At 38.3% G+C, this 17,998-nt stretch overlaps 1 protein-coding gene across 4 annotated transcripts; it reads left to right on the forward strand.

Annotated features, from left to right (window-relative positions):
* Nucleotides 1-10,483: 10,483 nt before the first annotated feature.
* On the forward strand, nucleotides 10,484-16,777 carry LOC140876662 (sodium/hydrogen exchanger 1-like). Of its 4 annotated transcripts, none has more exons than XM_073280507.1 (16): nucleotides 10,484-10,629; nucleotides 10,727-11,006; nucleotides 11,545-11,847; nucleotides 11,950-12,068; nucleotides 13,107-13,204; nucleotides 13,388-13,444; nucleotides 13,546-13,592; nucleotides 13,669-13,863; nucleotides 13,965-14,011; nucleotides 14,310-14,376; nucleotides 14,488-14,588; nucleotides 14,704-14,805; nucleotides 14,948-15,086; nucleotides 15,173-15,235; nucleotides 15,488-15,571; nucleotides 16,198-16,777. In XM_073280507.1, the coding sequence occupies exons 3-16, from the start codon at nucleotides 11,674-11,676 to the stop codon at nucleotides 16,549-16,551; spliced, it is 1,647 nt and encodes a 548-aa protein (XP_073136608.1). In that variant the 5' UTR covers nucleotides 10,484-10,629; nucleotides 10,727-11,006; nucleotides 11,545-11,673; the 3' UTR covers nucleotides 16,552-16,777. The 4 variants fall into 4 exon arrangements, 3 of the variants coding, with proteins under 3 accessions (XP_073136608.1, XP_073136609.1, XP_073136610.1); XR_012148933.1 differs by lacking the exon at nucleotides 10,484-10,629 and having other exon boundaries at nucleotides 10,639-11,006; nucleotides 16,198-16,603; nucleotides 16,702-16,777; XM_073280508.1 differs by lacking the exon at nucleotides 10,484-10,629 and having other exon boundaries at nucleotides 10,639-11,006; nucleotides 11,550-11,847.
* The last annotated feature ends 1,221 nt before the right edge of the window (nucleotides 16,778-17,998 follow it).

The raw sequence follows: 17,998 nt of genomic DNA on the forward strand, positions 1-17,998 counted from the left end.
TGTGAAGCGTCCAATCCTTCGGAAGTGGTGTTTCCTCGACAGAAACATCTATATCATTTAAGCTTGAGGAGGCCATCTCTTCTTCAAGTAATTCTACATCATCGTTAGTGTTACGAGAAACTACAGACATAGATTCATCAAATACAACATGCATAGATTCTTCAACAAGTAAGGTACTGAAGAAATATTTAGATTTGGTCTTATCAAATCTTTTATTTTTCATAGAATCTTTTTTATATTTGGTAGGATAGTAAATATATATAGATTGATCCTTATACCTAAAATCATGGGATTTTGATTTGTATTCTGTAAGTATTAAAGATGCTGTACTCCAAGAATTATATCATGGAATAGAATAAATTTTTTTTTTCATGGTATCAAAGCCGAAGGGTTTATCCTTTGATAAAACTTCAAATGGCCAACACTAATTCTAGCTTATCAAACAATGGCGGTGTCTCTAGCCCATCCTCGACAGCCAAGAATTCCTCTTCCATCACGCTTTTTCCCAGCGTCGACTCCTCTCTGTCCATTACCAGTCACAAACTCGATGGCCGCAACTATCTCCAATGTGCACAATCGATGAAAATTGTAATTTGTGCCCGTGGCAAGTTAGGGTATTTAACCGGCGAACTGCCCACCCCGAAGTCCAGTGACCAGTCGTATAAATCATGTCCGATGGAGAATTCTTTAGTTCTTGCATGGCTCATTAATTCAATGGAGCCCCAGATAAGTCGTCGTTATCTTTGGTTCAAGACAGCCAAAGATGTGTGGGATGCGGCCCGAAGTATGTATTCGGATCTGGGAAATGCTTCACAGATGTTTGAAATTCGGTCCAAGCTAAAGGAGATGAAGCAAGGATCAAAATCCGTCACTCAATATTTTTCAGATTTGCAGGAACTCTGGCAAGAACTTGATCTGTTCTTTGAAGACGATCATGTTTGTGCTACATGCAGTGTTAAACATCGGACACATCTTGAGAAAGAAAGGGTTTTTGATTTTCTTGCGGGTCTCAATTGCGATTTGGATGAGGTGCGTGGTCGTGTGGTGGCCCGGGAGTCTTTCCCATCACCGAAAGAAGCCTTTTCAGAAGTTAGACGAGAGGAAGTTCGCCGAAAGTAATGCTTCTTGATGGAACTCCAGCTTTTTCCAATGCCCCTGACGTTTTTGCCCTTATTTCACATAGGCACATGTCCTCTGCGAAATCTCATTCTGATTCAAAGTGGCGTGAGGCCCCGATTTGTGAGCACTGTCATTATCGTGGCCACACACAAGATAAATGTTGGGAACTTCATGGAAAACCACCAAATTGGCAGCCCAAGAAGAAGAAGGAAAGCAAGGCTCATCAAATACAATCTGCGATTGTGAATCTGGTCCTACTTCAGTGCCTCTGACTCAATAATAGCTAGAACAAATCTGCAAGTTCCTGAACCAATCCTCGGTCACATCCCAGTCCCCGTACAGCTCTACTGTCGGATTGTGTTTGATAGCACAATCTGGTACATCTTTTTCAGTTCAAACATCTTCTTATTTGGATCCTTGGATCATCGATTCAGGGGCCTCTGACCACATGACATGTTGTTTAAACATGTTTTCTACCTATATTCCTTGTACTTCTCCCACCAATGTTGTTCTTGCCGATGGGTCTGTGACACCAGTTGCTGGAATTGGTAACATAAAACTGTCATCAACTCTTGTCCTTCTTGCAGCCTTTCATGTCCCTAGATTAAAATGCAATCTGATCTCTGTCACAAAATTAACTCGGAATAATAACTGTGTTGCTAAATTTCTGCCCTCTTTGTGTGAATTTCAGGACCTACTATCGGGAAAGACGATTGGAAATGCTAGAGTTCATGATGGTCTTTACCACTTCAAGGCTGATTCTGACAGAAGTCGACTTAAACTTGTGTCCAGTAATGCGTCTTTATCTGTTTTTAGTGATCAACAAATAATGTTGTGGCATCGTAGGTTTGGCCACCCAAATTTCTCTTATTTACAAAGAGTATTTCCCTCATTGTTTGGCAATAAAAAGTTTACTTCTTTCAGTTGTGACATGTGTCAATTTGCTAAACACACTCGCACATCATTCCATCCAATCCCACATAAACCATCCACCTCTTTCTCCTTAATACATAGTGATTTATGGGGACCCTCAAAAACTCCCACCTCAAATGGTAAAAATGGTTTCTCACGTTCATAGATGATCACACACGAGTTACTTGGGTGTATCTTCTTCACGATAAATTAGAAACCAACAAAATATTTAAAATCTTTCATAAAATGATCCAAACCCAATTTCAAACCCGAATTCAAACAGTTTGCACAGACAATGGGAGGGAATATTTTAATTCTATTCTTGGTGAATATTTAACTAAACATGGGATTATTCATCAAAGCTCCTGCGTTGACACACCCCAACAAAATGGAGTTTCGGAGCAAAAGAATAGACACTTGTTAGAAGTATCAAGGGCTCTTACGTTTACAATGAATGTTCCAAAATATTTATGGGGGGAGGCCATATTAACTTCTGCATATCTTATTAATCGCTTACCAAGTCGCCCTCTCAAATTCCAAACACCAGTGTCTCTTCTCCAAATGCAGTATCCATTCTTCACACCCCATACTCTTCCTTTGAAAATATTGGGTGTACAGCTTTTGTCCATGTTCATGACCACCAACGAAGTAAACTTGATCCTAGGGTTGTGAAGACTGTGTTTCTTGGATATTCTACAACTCAAAAGGGTTACAAATGTTTTTGTCCTCAAACCAAAAAATAGTTTGTCTCCTATGACGTCACATTCTTTGAGGATACTCCTTACTTCTCATCAGCCTCGATTCAGGGGGAGAAAACAAATGAATCTTGCTTCTGGAACAGTTTCAGCTTGCCCGTACCTACTGAACCGTTACATGTCACTCCATATCCGGACAACAGCCTTTCCATCCCCAATTCAAACTGTAACAGCCCTTCCAGATTGGAAACAGAGAAAGAACATATGCCTGAACAACAAGAACTTCAAGTCTACTATCAAAGGAAAAAGCCACAAATTGGAAAGGACTTAGTGAACTCTCCTCATCTCCAAACGGATGAACCGATAGTGGAGCCACTCAAAGAATCAGGTACACCTTATTCTATTCTTGATTCTGACATTCCAATAGCCCTTAGGAAAGGTGTTCGATCATGCACTCAACATCCTATTTCTCAGTTTGTCTCGTATTCAAAACTATCACCCTCATTTCGTGTTTTTACATAAAATCTATCCAGTGTGTTTATTCCCAGGACTGTTGAAGAGGCCATGATTATTCCAAAATGGAAATCTGCTGTCCTTGAAGAGATAAATGCTCTTGAGAAAAATAAAACGTGGAACTTAGTGAAGTTACCTCAAGGTAAAAGCACAGTGGGGTGTAAATGGGTTTTCACTGTTAAATACAGGGCGGATGGTTCAATGGAAAGATATAAAGCTCGCTTAGTGGCAAAAGGGTTCACGCAAACTTTTGGGATTGACTACATTGAGACGTTTGCTCCTGTTGCAAAACTTAATACGGTTCGAATTCTTCTCTCATTGGTTGTCAATCTTGATTGGCCTTTACATCAATTTGATATTAAAAATGCCCTTTTGAATGGGGAGTTGGAGAAAGAAGTTTATATGTGTCAACCTCCTGGATTTGAAATAGGAGGTGAAACTGTTTGTAAGCTCAACAAATCTCTTTATGACTTAAAACAATCTCCTCGAGCATGGTTTGACAGGTTCTTAAAGGCTATCAAGAGGTTTGGTTACAAACAGGGACAGTCGGACCATACATTGTTTGTGAGACACTCTGAAGTCGGGAAAATCACCATTTTCATAGTCTATGTCGATGATATTATCATCACTGGAGATGACAACGAAAAAAAATAAAAAATCAAGTCAATGTTGGCAAAAGAATTTGAAGTCAAGGACCTCGGAGCATTGAAATATTTCTTAGAAATGGAGATTGCTAGGAGTAAAAAGGGAATATCAGTTTCTCAAAGAAAATACACCTTGGATCTCTTGAAAGAAACAGGAATGTTGGGATGTAAACCAAACAAGACTCCAATTGAACTTGGTAGCAAAGAAAAGATGCTTGAAGGAGGACCGGTTGATAAGGGGAATTATCAACGCCTTGTTGGAAGACTCATCTACCTTTCACATACAAGGCCAGATATCACATTTGCAGTCAGTTTGGTCAGCCAATACATGCATTCTCCATGTCAAGGACATTTTAATGTTGTGTACCGCATTCTGAAATACTTGAAGCAAGCACTAGGTAAGGGGCTGTTCTTTGATAAGACTAACGATAGGAGCCTAAAAGGATTTACAGATGCAGATTGGGCTGGTTCAATTGATGATCGAAAATCAACATCTGGATATTGTACTGTACTGTGGGGAAACTTGGTGACATGGCGTAGCAAGAAGCAGTCTGTTGTGGCTAGGAATAGTGCAGAAGCAGAATACAGGGCCATGTCTCATGGAATATGTGAACTTATTTGGATTAAGAGAGTAATGGGAGAATTAAAGATAGGATTTGAAAATCCTATGAAACTCTACTGTGATAACAAGTCCACTATCATGATAGCTCGCAATCCAGTCCATCATGATCGTACTAAACATGTTGAAGTAGATCGACACTTTATCAAAGAAAAACTAGAGGAAGGCATCATTGACATTGAATATGTTCCTACTTCTCAACAACCAGCAGATCTACTCACCAAAGGACTGACAGAACAAACTCTTGAATTTCTTACTCACAAGCTTGGCCTCATTAACATCTATAGCTCAGCTTGAGGGGGAGTGAAGAAATATTTAGATTTGGTCTTATCAAATCTTGTATTTTTCATAGAATCTTTTTTTATATTTGGTAGGATAGTAAATATATATAGATTGATCCTTATACCTAAAATCATGGGATTTTGATTTGTATTCTGTAAGTATTAAAGAGGCTGTACTCCAAGAATTATATCATGGAATAGAATAAAAAAGTTATTCTTTTTTTCAGGTATGTTTATTAAATACTCTAAAAGCTTTACTTGAGGTAGAATATCCGAGAAAGATACCTTTGTCAGACTTGACATCAAACTTACCGAGATTATCCTTACCATTATTATGGCTGTAGCATTCTGATCCAAAAGCCCGAAAGTATGAAATGTTAGGCTTTCTCCCTCTCCATAATTCATATGGAGTTTTCTTAAGAATTAGCCTTATTGATATACGATTGATAATGTAACAGACAGTGTTCATTACTTCAGCCCAAAAATATTTTGGTAGAAAATGCTCACATATCATGGTCCTCGCAATCTCCACAAGTGTCCTATTTTTCCTCTCAACGACCCCGTTTTGTTGAGGAGTCCTATGACAAAAAAAATTGTGACCGATGCCTTTCTCTTCACAAAAATTTTTAAAACTCTCATTTTGAAATTCAGTTTCGTGGTCACTACGGATCTGTTTTATTGAAAGATTTTTCTCATTCTCAACACGTTTGACAAAAGTTTTAAAATAATCAAATGCATCATTTTTGTGGGCTAAAAACAATGTCCACGTGAAACGTGAGAAATCATCCCCAATGACAAAAGCATAAAGCTTCCCTCCTAGGCTAGCGTTCCTCGAGGGACCACATAGATCTAGATGAAGAAGTTCAAGGGGCATAAAAGTTGATACAAAATTTTTGCTTTTAAAAGATTACCTTGTGTGTTTGCCAAGTTGACACGCATCACAAACATAATCTAATTTAAAATTGAGTTTTGGCATACCAACAACTAAATCAAGTTTAAAAAGTTTTTCAATGGTACTAGGACCAACATGACCTAGTCGTCTATGCCAAAGAATGTTGTCATCAACATTCAAGGATACAAGGCTTTTAATATTTGATAAAGATAAATTATTTAAAAAAACCTTGTATACATTTTCACTTTTATATCCTTTGAAATTTATGGATTTGTCAGATGTGAGTGATATAGTGCAGTGTTGGGGAGTGAATTTGACTTCATAACCTCTATCGCACAATTGACTTATGCTTAGTAAGTTATGCTTAAGTCCTTTCACTAGGAGTATATCATCAATCAAGCAGGATTTAGAAATACCCATTGAGCCGATTCCTTCGATAACTTCTTTGCTGTTGTTTCCAAAGGTGACATTTTCCTTCTCCTTTGGTTTGATGGATTGGAGTAGCTCTTTTTTCCCCGTCATATGTCTAGAACATACACTGTCTAGATACCATATGCTAGGAGGAATATTTTTCCCATTTCCCTGCAAGAATTGATTTTGATACCCTTTAGTTCTTTTGGGTCCACAATGTTAGAAAAAAGAGATACAAAATGGACTTCTAAGAGTTCAGTCTCTCATAGCAACATCATCGCCACTTTTCAAGAGTGCTTCCAGTAGTAGGTAGGGCTATGGCCTCTTTAAAAACCTATTTCCTTGGACAGAGCAGCGTTCATCAGGAAGACCAGTTGCAAGTCAAGGCAGTTTAAACCGGTCTATGATGAACTTCCTTAGATCATGATCTCATAATGCCGACTGATGAGTTGTTAAGTACTCTTAGGCCTCCATTTCATATAGCTCTTTTGATCATATTGATATTTCAAAGATCTACATTTATGTTTAGCATGACCTATTTTACAACAGTAAGAGCATGTAGGGGGTGATCTCATTTTATCTTTAGCAATGAGGCTAGTAAAGCTATAGATTTCTTATCATACCATGCTCCACCCTTATCAAAACTACATTTCTGCATGCTTAGTAAATTATTCAATTTATTACTACTAACATTAAATTTATCAAATGATTTTTCTAAGTGAGCTATGTCATCCTTTAATCTTAGGTTTTCATGCTCCTTAGTTTCTAATTCATTTTTGAGGTTTTTATTTTCCTTTCTAAGTGACTTAGCCATATCGAACATTTGTTTATATGCATGTAGTAATTTATCATAGGAAGGTACCTCGTCATCGTCGTCAGAGACGATGTCATCACTCTTAGCCATGAGGCAGATGTTAGCTTCCTCCTCATCATCATCGCTGTCGCTCCAAGTGGCTATGAGTGCTTTCTTCTTTCCCTTGTCAACCTTCTTCTTAAGAGGACACTCATTTGCATAGTGGTCTTGTTGTTGACAGTTGTAGCATGTTAATTCCTTGTCCGTCTTCTTTTTAAAGTTGTTTCCTCGCATAAATCTTTTGAATTTTCTTGCGAAGAGTGCCATATCATCATCATCTTCTTCTTCGACTTGGGTGGATAAGGCAATCCCCTTTTCCTTGGTCTTTTCATCCCCCTCTTTGATTCTTTCCTTGTAGATACTTCTAACTCATGGGTTTTAAGGGTCCCATGAAGTTGATCAAGATCATAAGATGCGGTGTCGCCTTTGTTGGATTCGATGATGGCCGTTCTCTTTGCATCCCACTCCTTGGGTAGGGCGCAAAGAGCTCTCCTCCATACTTGCTTGGTTAGATATTGTTTTCCAAGTTGGGCTAGCTCATTGATGATTTGAGAGAGCCTTCGGAACTTTGTGTCTATATCTTCATTCGATTCCATCTCAAATGTCTCGTATTTGAGTTGTAGAAGATCTATCTTTGTCTCTTTGACTTGGTTGGTTCCCTCGTGGTATATCTCTAATTTGTCCCAAATCTCTTTTGCGAAGGAGCACATAGAGATCCGGTTGTAATCGTTCATATCTAGGGAACAATGCAAAATATTCATAGCTTTAGCATTTTGAGATATCAATTTCATATCCTCCTTTGAAAATTCGTCCATTCCCTTAGGAATTTTGACTCCCTCAACCTCTTTCGTAGGTATGTAGGGACCTTTCACAGTTACTTTCCAAAGGTCATAGTCTACGGATTGAATATATAGGGACATTCGATTTTTTCAATATCCGTAGTTTATGCCGTTGAAAAGAGGAGGACGATTGGTTGATTGCCCTTGAGCATAATCACTAGCTAGATTTGTCATAGAGCCTTTTTGAAAATATTTTGTAAAAAAAAATTGGCTTTGATACCACTTGTTAGAACCTAATGGGGGGAGATTTAGGTTCTATTGGAAGCTTTAGCAATTTAAAGCGATTATGCTAGTACGCAAGCGAAAGACTTAAAGCAATCAAATATAAGTGCGATAAATAAATGCGTAATGTAAATAAAGCAGTAAAAGGGATAAGAGATGTTTATGGAAGTTCGACGATAAATCGTCTATGTCTCCCCTTCTTGGTTAAGATCGATTAACCAAGGATCCACTAGCACTTCAACGTCTTGGCCTTGATGGCTCCAAGGATAGCCGTACAACTCAACACGATCACCGCGCCAATACAACTTGAACACTTGGCCTTAAAGGCTCCAAGGATAGCCACAACACTCGCAAAATACACTTGGCTTCACACACAAGTGTTTACAATAACCAAGCAACCAACTCACAAATGATTTAATACAAATAACCCTCGATTTTGAATGAATCACACAACTATCACTTGAATACTTTGAAGGAGAGGATATTGCTTGAAATGAAAAATGAGAGTGAATTGGTGAGTTGAAATGGCTTCAAATGACATGTATTTATAGTTGCCAATCCGAACAGGTTCGGAGCCTCCAAACGGTTTTTGGGTCGTCCGAACGTTGTCTGATTCAAGTTCAAATTTTTGCGGCTGATGAACTGTTCGGGTGGTCCGAAGTCATCTTCGGGTCGTCCAAACGGCTGCATTAAATTCATTTCGGAAAATTTTCTTCCGACAAAATCTTCAGTGGCCGTAAAGTAGTTCGGGTCCTCCCGTCCGAAGTGTGCATTTCGTGGCCTCCGAGAGTGCCTCCGATCAATATTAAAATCCAGGAAATTCTTCGGGTCCTCCGAACTGTCTTTGGACCGTCCGAAGTAGTCTTCGTTGCCTCCGAGTTTGACCTCCGATCTTTATTTAATTCTGGAAAAAGCTTCGGGTCGTCCAAACCCTTCTTCGGGTCGTTCGAACCTGGGCAATTTCGAACCTTAAAAATTTTATCTCCAATTTTTGATTATAGGTCCTTGCTTCCAATATTGTTCATACTCAAAAAATATTATTATCTGCAAATTTCTTACTTTAAACTGTTAGTAACGATTAACCGAGTTTTGTAATCATCAAAACAATTTAATTTGAAAATTGTTAATGCATTAAAAACATTAATCTCGTAACACGAGATTTGTATGCGTTTAAGGCGTAACACTTATTGAGGTACGTAAGTACTAGCTGAGATTGCCAAAGAGTATGCATGTTTATATGTTGTATTTTATGTGCCATGATCCATGTTTTTACTGATTTATATATTATATATTATGTTGCATGTGCATATTCATGTTGACCCGAATATCTTTCGAGATAGCCATTTGAGTAGGGTCGTTCAGCCCTTTATTCTTGTTATATTGTCGGACACCGTAAGATGCCTTGATGACGGAGACTGACGTTACGGTGATCCTCGACGGGTGTGTGGTGTATCCAGCAGAGTTAATCCTAGATGGTACTATATGCTCATTGGCGCCTAGACTGAGTTGGACTTAAGATTTTACCAGTATACCCCGTCATTTGTATGTATCATATTAGGTTTGTATACTCGTACTTACGTTATGAGCGCAGTTCACTCACGTCCTTGTTATTGTGTTTTCTTGGACATCTCATTCGACGGGACATGACTCAGGTTGGACGAGGCCAGTGGTTCGAGACAGGGCTGAGAGCAGGTTCAGGGATTTCCCGTGAGGTGTTATTTCGTTTTCAGTGGTTTTGATACTGTCATTTCGATATGGTTGTATACCGCTATTTTACTTTAGGTTTTAGTCACCGGTTGTATACTGTCGATTTGAGTTGTAAACCGATACCTTTCCGTTGTTTTGATTACCGTTTTAAGTTGATCTTTAATTTCATGCTTAATAAGTTAATTAATTAGTAAGTGATCCAGGTTAAGTCCCTACACAAAATGAATATAAAGATGCTAATAGATCCTTGTTGTAATACTTATCGCGATACGAAATGAACAACTAGGCATTTTCAACACGGAGTGAAGAACTATACTCTTTTTGCTTCAAAGTCGTACCGATACTATCAACACATAATACAAAACATTACAAATTTGTACATCCATGAAATCTTGAAATCAGCTTATCATCATCAGTATGTTCAAAGAAAAAAAACTTATCAATGTTTTTGAAAATTTGCACCAACAAATCTTGAAACCTTTCCAAAACTTATTCATCAGCCTTATCTAATCAAACAAATATTTCATTCCCTAAAAGTTGAAATATGATAATCAACATACCAAGTAACAATATACGTCGTTAGATAATCTTATCCACCTATATATGTGAGAAGTGTTGATCTTATCCATCTTTATCGTAAAAAATAATATTTTTTACAAAAAAATTAAAATTTTTCATGATCGGACCAGATAAACACAAAAAATACCTAACATATATGTACACAAAAATACATATATATATATATATATATATATTATATAACAGACAACAAGTACTAGTGTACATGTAGAATCACGTGCCCAGACAAGCTGAATAATGTGCAAAATTACAAGGGAGCTTGTAATAATCAGTTAAACTGGGAAGTTGCAGTAATTATTATTCATACAAACGAAAGCTGGAAAGTGGAAAGTCCTCTCGCACAGTTGTGTACATTTCATTCGCGTACCCTTCGTTTCCCTCTTTTTCTCTTTCGCTCTCTAGAATTTTCACTCACTTGCAGGAGATTTACGTGACTACAGGAGAAGAAGATATTTGTGGTTTGGGATACTTTGACCCGTGATATTTTCCAACTTTGGTGGGTTTTTCAATTGGACTTCGTTTTCTGAATTCTGCCTTCAGTCACCGTCGCGAGTCATGATGTTTTGAGCAAGTTGCCGATTCACTTGGTATTCGTGTGTTTGGGGAAGAAAGAGCGCAGGGAAAAAGATATTCTTTTGTGTTTTTTCTGGTAATTGAGGGCGCGATTTTCTGAATTTTGCGAAGCGAGATCTACTTGGGCTTCGTGGGTCCAATTTATTGGTGAGTTTGCTTAATTCTTAATGGAGTGTGATGCAGAAGGTTAATTGTATGCAGACATGTAGTTTGCTGGAATGTTTGGTTCGTTAATCTGTTTTGATTTGGTCGCTGATTGAGGTTTTTGTGGTGTGCATGGATAGATCACATATAGCTGTTCATATGAATGTTAGCGTGAAATTGTGCATATCTTAATGCTGTTATATACGGTGCTCGTATGACTTTGCTTGGCTGTGGCATCTACGATGTACTTCTGAACTTTCATCAATGAACTAACTTGTTGAATGCAAGTGATATTGTTTGCCGTTGTTCCGATTCGCCCATCCATTCAAGATATGCCATTGATTTGTAAATATATCTATTCATCTCTATCACCGTTTTGATCTACCTACGGCACATTATTTTATTTTAGTTTTGATCATGTGTGCGCAGGCAGGCGGGGGTGTTTCATGTGTGTCATTTTACTCATACATGCTGCTGTTTTGGTGAAATCCGAGTTTCTATTTTTCGACCTACTACTATAATATTACCTTTTGTTATGCAGGACAGAGATCATTGTTACTGGAGAGTCGATTTGAGTTCTTTTTTTATTAGCATAGCTCGGAATCAGCATATTTACGAAGTTTGGCTGAGATTTGTGCCATAATCTGGTTAAATTGGAACACTGGATGAAATGGGGCATGACTTTGGAATTATGCTGTCTACAGCGAATAATTTGTCAACCTCGGATCATACTTCAGTGATCTCGATTACCTTTTTTGTCACGCTCCTGTGTGGATGTATTGTGATTGGGCATTTATTGGAGGAAAATCGTTGGATGAACGAATCTATCACCACCCTTATAATTGTGAGTATATGTGTGTTTTCTGGTGCACGTTGGTGATTAGGGTTATGTTTATATTTGTGTGCTTTGTGTTTTTTAAAGTATCAGAATTAATTTTATTGATAGGGTCTATGCACTGGAGCTGTAATTCTACTAATAAGTGGAGGGACAAGCTCGCGGCTTATGGTGTTCAGTGAGGATCTTTTCTTCATTTATCTGCTTCCGCCAATTATTTTTAATGCCGGGTAAGTTTTGTATTTGCAAAATTGTCTGGAAATCGAAGCTCGACTTTATCTTTCAGGCTGGGTTTCGGAGGGTTGAAATGAGCTGGTCATGAAAGAATTACGTAAGATCAACCTATTTGGTTTGCTACATTTAGTTGTCTTTCTTTTCCTTTCCCACCAACCACACCATACTATGTGGTGTGATCCGTGAGTGACCTCGGGATGATGAGACGGTTGAGAGACCGTGAGCTTAACAAGTAGTTGATTGTGTTGCTGTATCTATCCCATGTTTGGGAAGTACTGGCAGTTTCATGTGTTTTTAACCATTTTGTCGGTTCTACATAGTTTTAGAAGAACACTATGTTCAAGGCTGAACCTTACCGGTGATTTCAATCAGAAAATATGGGTTGTCTCAAACATCAATGGCCTTTTGTAGTATGAAACGTGACTAGCATAAGATGCATATGATATTAGGTTCTATTAAAGCTGACCATGAACTCGGAGGGTGTGGTGATTTGATGTATTTCGAGGAGCAAAGTATAAGGAAGTGTAAAATTTTTCGTCATGGCTAAATATGTTACCAAGTTTTGTATGGATTTATTTCACTTGTATGGGCATCTCGTTTTCCTCTTTTCTGAACATTTAGGTTCGTTTTCCTCTTCTCTAAACCTTTTAGGTTTGTACTTCGGACTACATAAACAGTTGCCATGACTGGTATATGGTGCCAGTCCGCTGGTCAGCAATATCAGATGAACCAATTCTAATGTATTTGTCTCCTTGAAGGCAAAAGGCCTGCTTTCCATCTGTTGCGCAAAAGGGTAGCATAGTTTCCGTAGCTCTCCAACTTTGTTCCTTTTCCATCGTTGGAGAAGATGCTAGATCATATTAAGAAATTTTTTTTGATTACAATAGTTGCTTGTATTTTACCTTTACCTTGGCCTTGTTCAGGGTCAGCTTCTTTTATCGTTTCTTTCATTGAAGTGAGAGTCCATGACTCAGTTCTCTTCAACTTTTTATTGCAGGACAATAATGCTAAATCACAAGTCTGTTGTTTATCAGGTTCCAGGTTAAAAAGAAACAATTCTTTCGCAATTTCATGACTATTATGCTGTTTGGAGCAGTTGGTACCTTGATCTCCTTCATCATCATATCTTTGGGTATGGCCTCCTACTCTTTCGTGCCATATGGAGAACTATTCCTTTCCTCCCAGTTTTAGTTGTCATATGTTTTAAACCCATTCGAGCCATCTCATGCTCGCTCTTCCAACAATACTGATCTTGTTTGTTTCATGTGAAGATTTTCATAGTAGGGTTACTTACATCGTTTATATCTTGTGATAGGTGCTATTGCTATCTTCCAGAAAATGGATATTGGGCTTGGAGTTGGAGATTATCTTGGTGCAATCTCACTCTATTTCTCTTTCTCTACCCTCCACGGGTGTGTATGTAGCTGCAGCATGATTTTATGTATCTGTGCTAATTGTTTTAGTTCTTTTCAGCAATTGGAGCGATATTTGCTGCCACGGATTCGGTCTGTACATTGCAGGTACATTTTGCATCTTATTGCCATTGGAGTAAGCCTTGATAACATCCTCATCGTGACACTTTATCTGACACTGCAGGTGCTAAATCAGGATGAGACGCCACTGCTGTATAGTTTAGTATTTGGGGAAGGTGTGGTAAATGACGCAACTTCTGTGGTGCTTTTCAACGCAGTCCAGAACTTTGACCTTACTCATTTCAGTAGTATTGAAGCTTTGAATCTGATTGGAAACTTTTTTTACTTGTTTCTCACGAGCACTATATTGGGTGTTGCGGTGAGTCGCTCTTTCTCTCTTGCTCTCATTTTGTGGATGCTGGCCCGTTTAAATTTCTGACTAAGTTCATTTATGTGGTTTTGAAAATGATTTGGCTGCAGGTTGGACTGCTTAGCGCCTACGTGATAAAGAAGCTCTATTTTGGAAGGTTTGCCACAGTTTCCATGAATTTGATTTCTTGTATCAAAACTAAACATGAATTTGAAATATCAGATCTAAAAGTGTTTGAAGAATTTCTGGCCGAAATTGTTTGGTTGTGCTCTTGAATGATGAATGAATTCAAGTGCCCGACCAATCACTTTGTACATATAGGCAACAACATCTAAATTTTGTAGCCAAATACTATCTCAATATTATTTTTTAAAATACTACAAAACTCTTCTCAATGTTTTAGGTTGTATTATGTGGTCTTTAAATAGTTTCACTGATTCTTTGATCAACTTTAGGCATTCCACAGATCGCGAGGTTGCCGTAATGATGCTCATGGCCTATCTTTCATACATGCTGGCTGAGGTAAGTTTCTGGACAACCTGTGTAGCTTTCTGAATGTGAAATTTTTGTGATTCATCTTACATTTTAGACCCTTGAATTGTATTCATTATAACCCCCAACCTGTCTTTTCAGTTATTCTATTTGAGCGGAATTCTCACCGTGTTCTTCTGTGGTATTGTGATGTCACATTACACCTGGCATAATGTCACGGAGAATTCAAGAGTAACCACCAAGTATGATACTTACGTGTTGTTTACTACACTATTCGACGAGTTGCTTTTCCTGCTCTTTTCCCTGGAAAATTCTTTACCGTAATTGTTAACTAATATACATCTGCAAATATTATAGGCACACCTTTGCCACTTTGTCCTTCCTTGCTGAGGTATTCATATTTCTCTATGTTGGTATGGATGCCCTGGACATTGAGAAGTGGAACGTTGTATCTGACAGGTATGGTGTTTGCTTATGTCAGTTAAGTGTAGACACATGCATATGTGGAGAAATATTAGTTTCCGTCAGATTTTCACAAGCCATGTTATTGAAGTTTGAATACCATGTAGTATTTATTCTATTGCATTCCTTTTTGTTTCAGCCCCAAAACATCAGTTTCTGTCAGTGCAACTCTACTGGGATTGACGCTGCTGGGAAGAGCTGCTTTTGTTTTCCCTCTGTCATTTCTGTCTAACTTAACAAAGAAGTCTCCATTTGAGAAAATTGGTTTTAAGCAGCAAGTACGAGCTCAAGATTTTTTGTTATAAGAGTACGCGACCTCTATATACTTCACCTATTCAATTATTTTTCCAACTGTGAATTGCAGATTACGATCTGGTGGGCTGGTCTTATGCGCGGTGCTGTTTCAATGGCCCTTGCTTACAACCAGGTAAACTATCAGCTGTGTCTTCTACAATGAGGATGCTTAGGCTGTTTCTGTTACTCAACACTTCACAGAACTCGATATGACTTGAAATATTAAATACAAATCAAGTGATTCGCGATATTCCAACCACCACATTTCAGAGATGCACAGCTCGTCTGGGTTGAATACTGCTTTTCTAATACACTTTTCACTTGAGTTGAAGAAAAGCTCAGGGCTTTTATAATAACGTCTGACTCGTTAGTTCTGTTTATGCAGTTTACCAGGGATGGTCACACCCAGTTACGTGGGAATGCAATCTTGATTACCAGTACCATTACAGTTGTGCTGTTCAGCACTGTGGTAAGTCATCTTTTACTTCTATGAGTATGGACCAACACTAATTAGAGTCTGTATCAATGATACGCTCGACAATTTTGTCCATCGTGCAAATTCGTTTCACTTCGTCTAGTTGGATAGACTTCCCCCCACAGCTTCTTTTTGGAAGGATATTTCACAGACTACGGTTAGATTCGACAAGAGGAAACAAATGCAAGTGCACCCCCGTCCACTCCCAATATATTAAATTATAAACTATCGTCGGGTCAAATTTATGAGGTTTAATTTTTGGAAAAATGATTCCTAACATGTGTCGAAAAGTTGGGGTAAGTTAGAAAGGCATAATATGCAATATCATATTTATTTCATTAAATTGGCCTTTAGATACTACCTAATGTTCGACCAACAAATGCATGTATATCTCGGTTATTATTCCCAAGTATGTATTCCTCCAGTCTTTAGCTTACTTGCGTGGAATGGTGTCAAAGCGTACAATTTTTGTTTCAACTGTCTTTCATGAGCTCGAACTGTTGGAGGAGTGGTTTGTAACACCCATTAAATGAGATGCTGCAGCCAAAATACTGCTAATCACCGCTGCTCGGTTTTTGAATTTCCCGTTTCTCAAATATGTTCTTCCATGATTATTCCAGGTGTTTGGCCTGATGACGAAGCCTTTGGTTAAATTCTTGATGCCCCAATCAAAACCATTAAGCAGAAGCATCTCATCTCAGCAATCCTTGACTCTGCCGCTTCTCAGCCAGGATTCTATAACCGACCTGTTTATCGGAAACGGTCAGTCTTCAGAAGGTGGCCAGAATGTTGCCCGCCCAAGTAGCTTACGGATGCTGTTAACAAGACCGACTCGCACTGTCCACTATTACTGGAGAAAGTTCGATGATGCTTTCATGCGTCCAGTTTTTGGTGGGCGTGGTTTTGTTCCCTTTGTTCCGGCCTCACCAACCGATCGAGGCATGCCTGATTTACCTGAAGATAGCAAGTACTAAGGATACTCGAATAGTACGTGAGCCCTCGTAGTTTTGTGTTGCATAGTATCAGGTTTGAACTATCGTTTTCATCAATTCTTTTTCGGGTTTTCAATTGTGTGGGGATGGTGGTTGTGTATAGATCCTGATTAGCGTTCTGGCGATTGGCAGATAGATGTTGCGTGAACGTTGTCTGCACGCTGTTCACTCCTTAAAAGGTGAAAAATAAAAAAAATATTACAGTATAGTCATTATGTAAATGTTTGTTTTTGGTTTGGGAGAAATCTATGGTTCAGACATAAATTTGCATCAAGGAAGAGAATAGAGACCACATGTGGTTTCTAGAGAGTGCATTTTGATAATATTCGATTCAGGGAAATGAATCCAAATCACAACATTACCCGCGCCCTTCGTGTGATACATAAATATTTACAACATTGTGGATTTTGATGTTTTTATTCCCTTGTTAGAAATGTTAGGCTCAGGTGCAACATCTTGAGATAGGTAATATGAAAATGAAGAATAAAATAGACATTAAGATTTACGTAGAAATTTTTAAAAAAGTATTAGGGTAAAAATTACGGGCAAGATAAAAAGATTCTACTATAATAATTTATGAGCTAAGTGTTCTTGTTGTGTTTTCAAAGAAATTCATTGTCTTAATACAAGAGAAATCTACCTCACAAATATTATAAGATACACACTCAATTTTTCTAATATAGAGAAATGAGACTCAAGATAGGATACTTGAAATTCCGAAGAACACTTCTATTATGGGTTGTTAGATCTTTTATTAGGGTAATATTTTTAAGATAGCTTGAACTAAACCTCGGTCCGAACCATGACATGATTACGGAGTGCCACGATGTGTGGATGCCTAACACCGAGTCGTGTGCATGTGACATAGGTACCAGCGAAAGCCATAGGGTTTAGGTTTAGGGTTGGCAAGGTGTTGGAGACTGCTTGAGGTGTGGGCCAAGATTGCTAAGGTAGTGTTTGAGAGAGTTTGTCCAGTTATGATTGTGCTTGTCAGCTCGTGTGAGATATATCCACTCAAACTTTGAGGATCATGTGTGAGGACTGATTGATTTGGTGAGCAAATCAAGCCGCACAAGGGCTATCAAACTAAAAAAAAATTGTCCGCTGCATTAGCCCCTTGTGACACCTACCATAATCAATGCACAACTGACATTTTTGACTAAACAAAAGAAACATGCATTTTGTCTTTATCTACATCATTTATTATATTGCCAACATCTCTCGCACTGGAAGATTTGATTGAAAATCAAACACATCCTTTCAATCTCGTTATTTTTTGTTGCTTACGTTTTTGCTAGGCCACTTTAAGTTCTACACTCTCAAACTTATGAAAGTTCACCGGCTTTGTCAAAACATCATCTATGTTATCATTCGTATGAATTTTCTGCATTTTCACACTTCCTTCCTTTACAACTTCTCGCACAAAGTG

Source organism: Henckelia pumila, chromosome 1, assembly GCF_033568475.1.
Source record: "Henckelia pumila isolate YLH828 chromosome 1, ASM3356847v2, whole genome shotgun sequence".
NCBI classification, from domain to species: Eukaryota; Viridiplantae; Streptophyta; class Magnoliopsida; order Lamiales; family Gesneriaceae; genus Henckelia; species Henckelia pumila.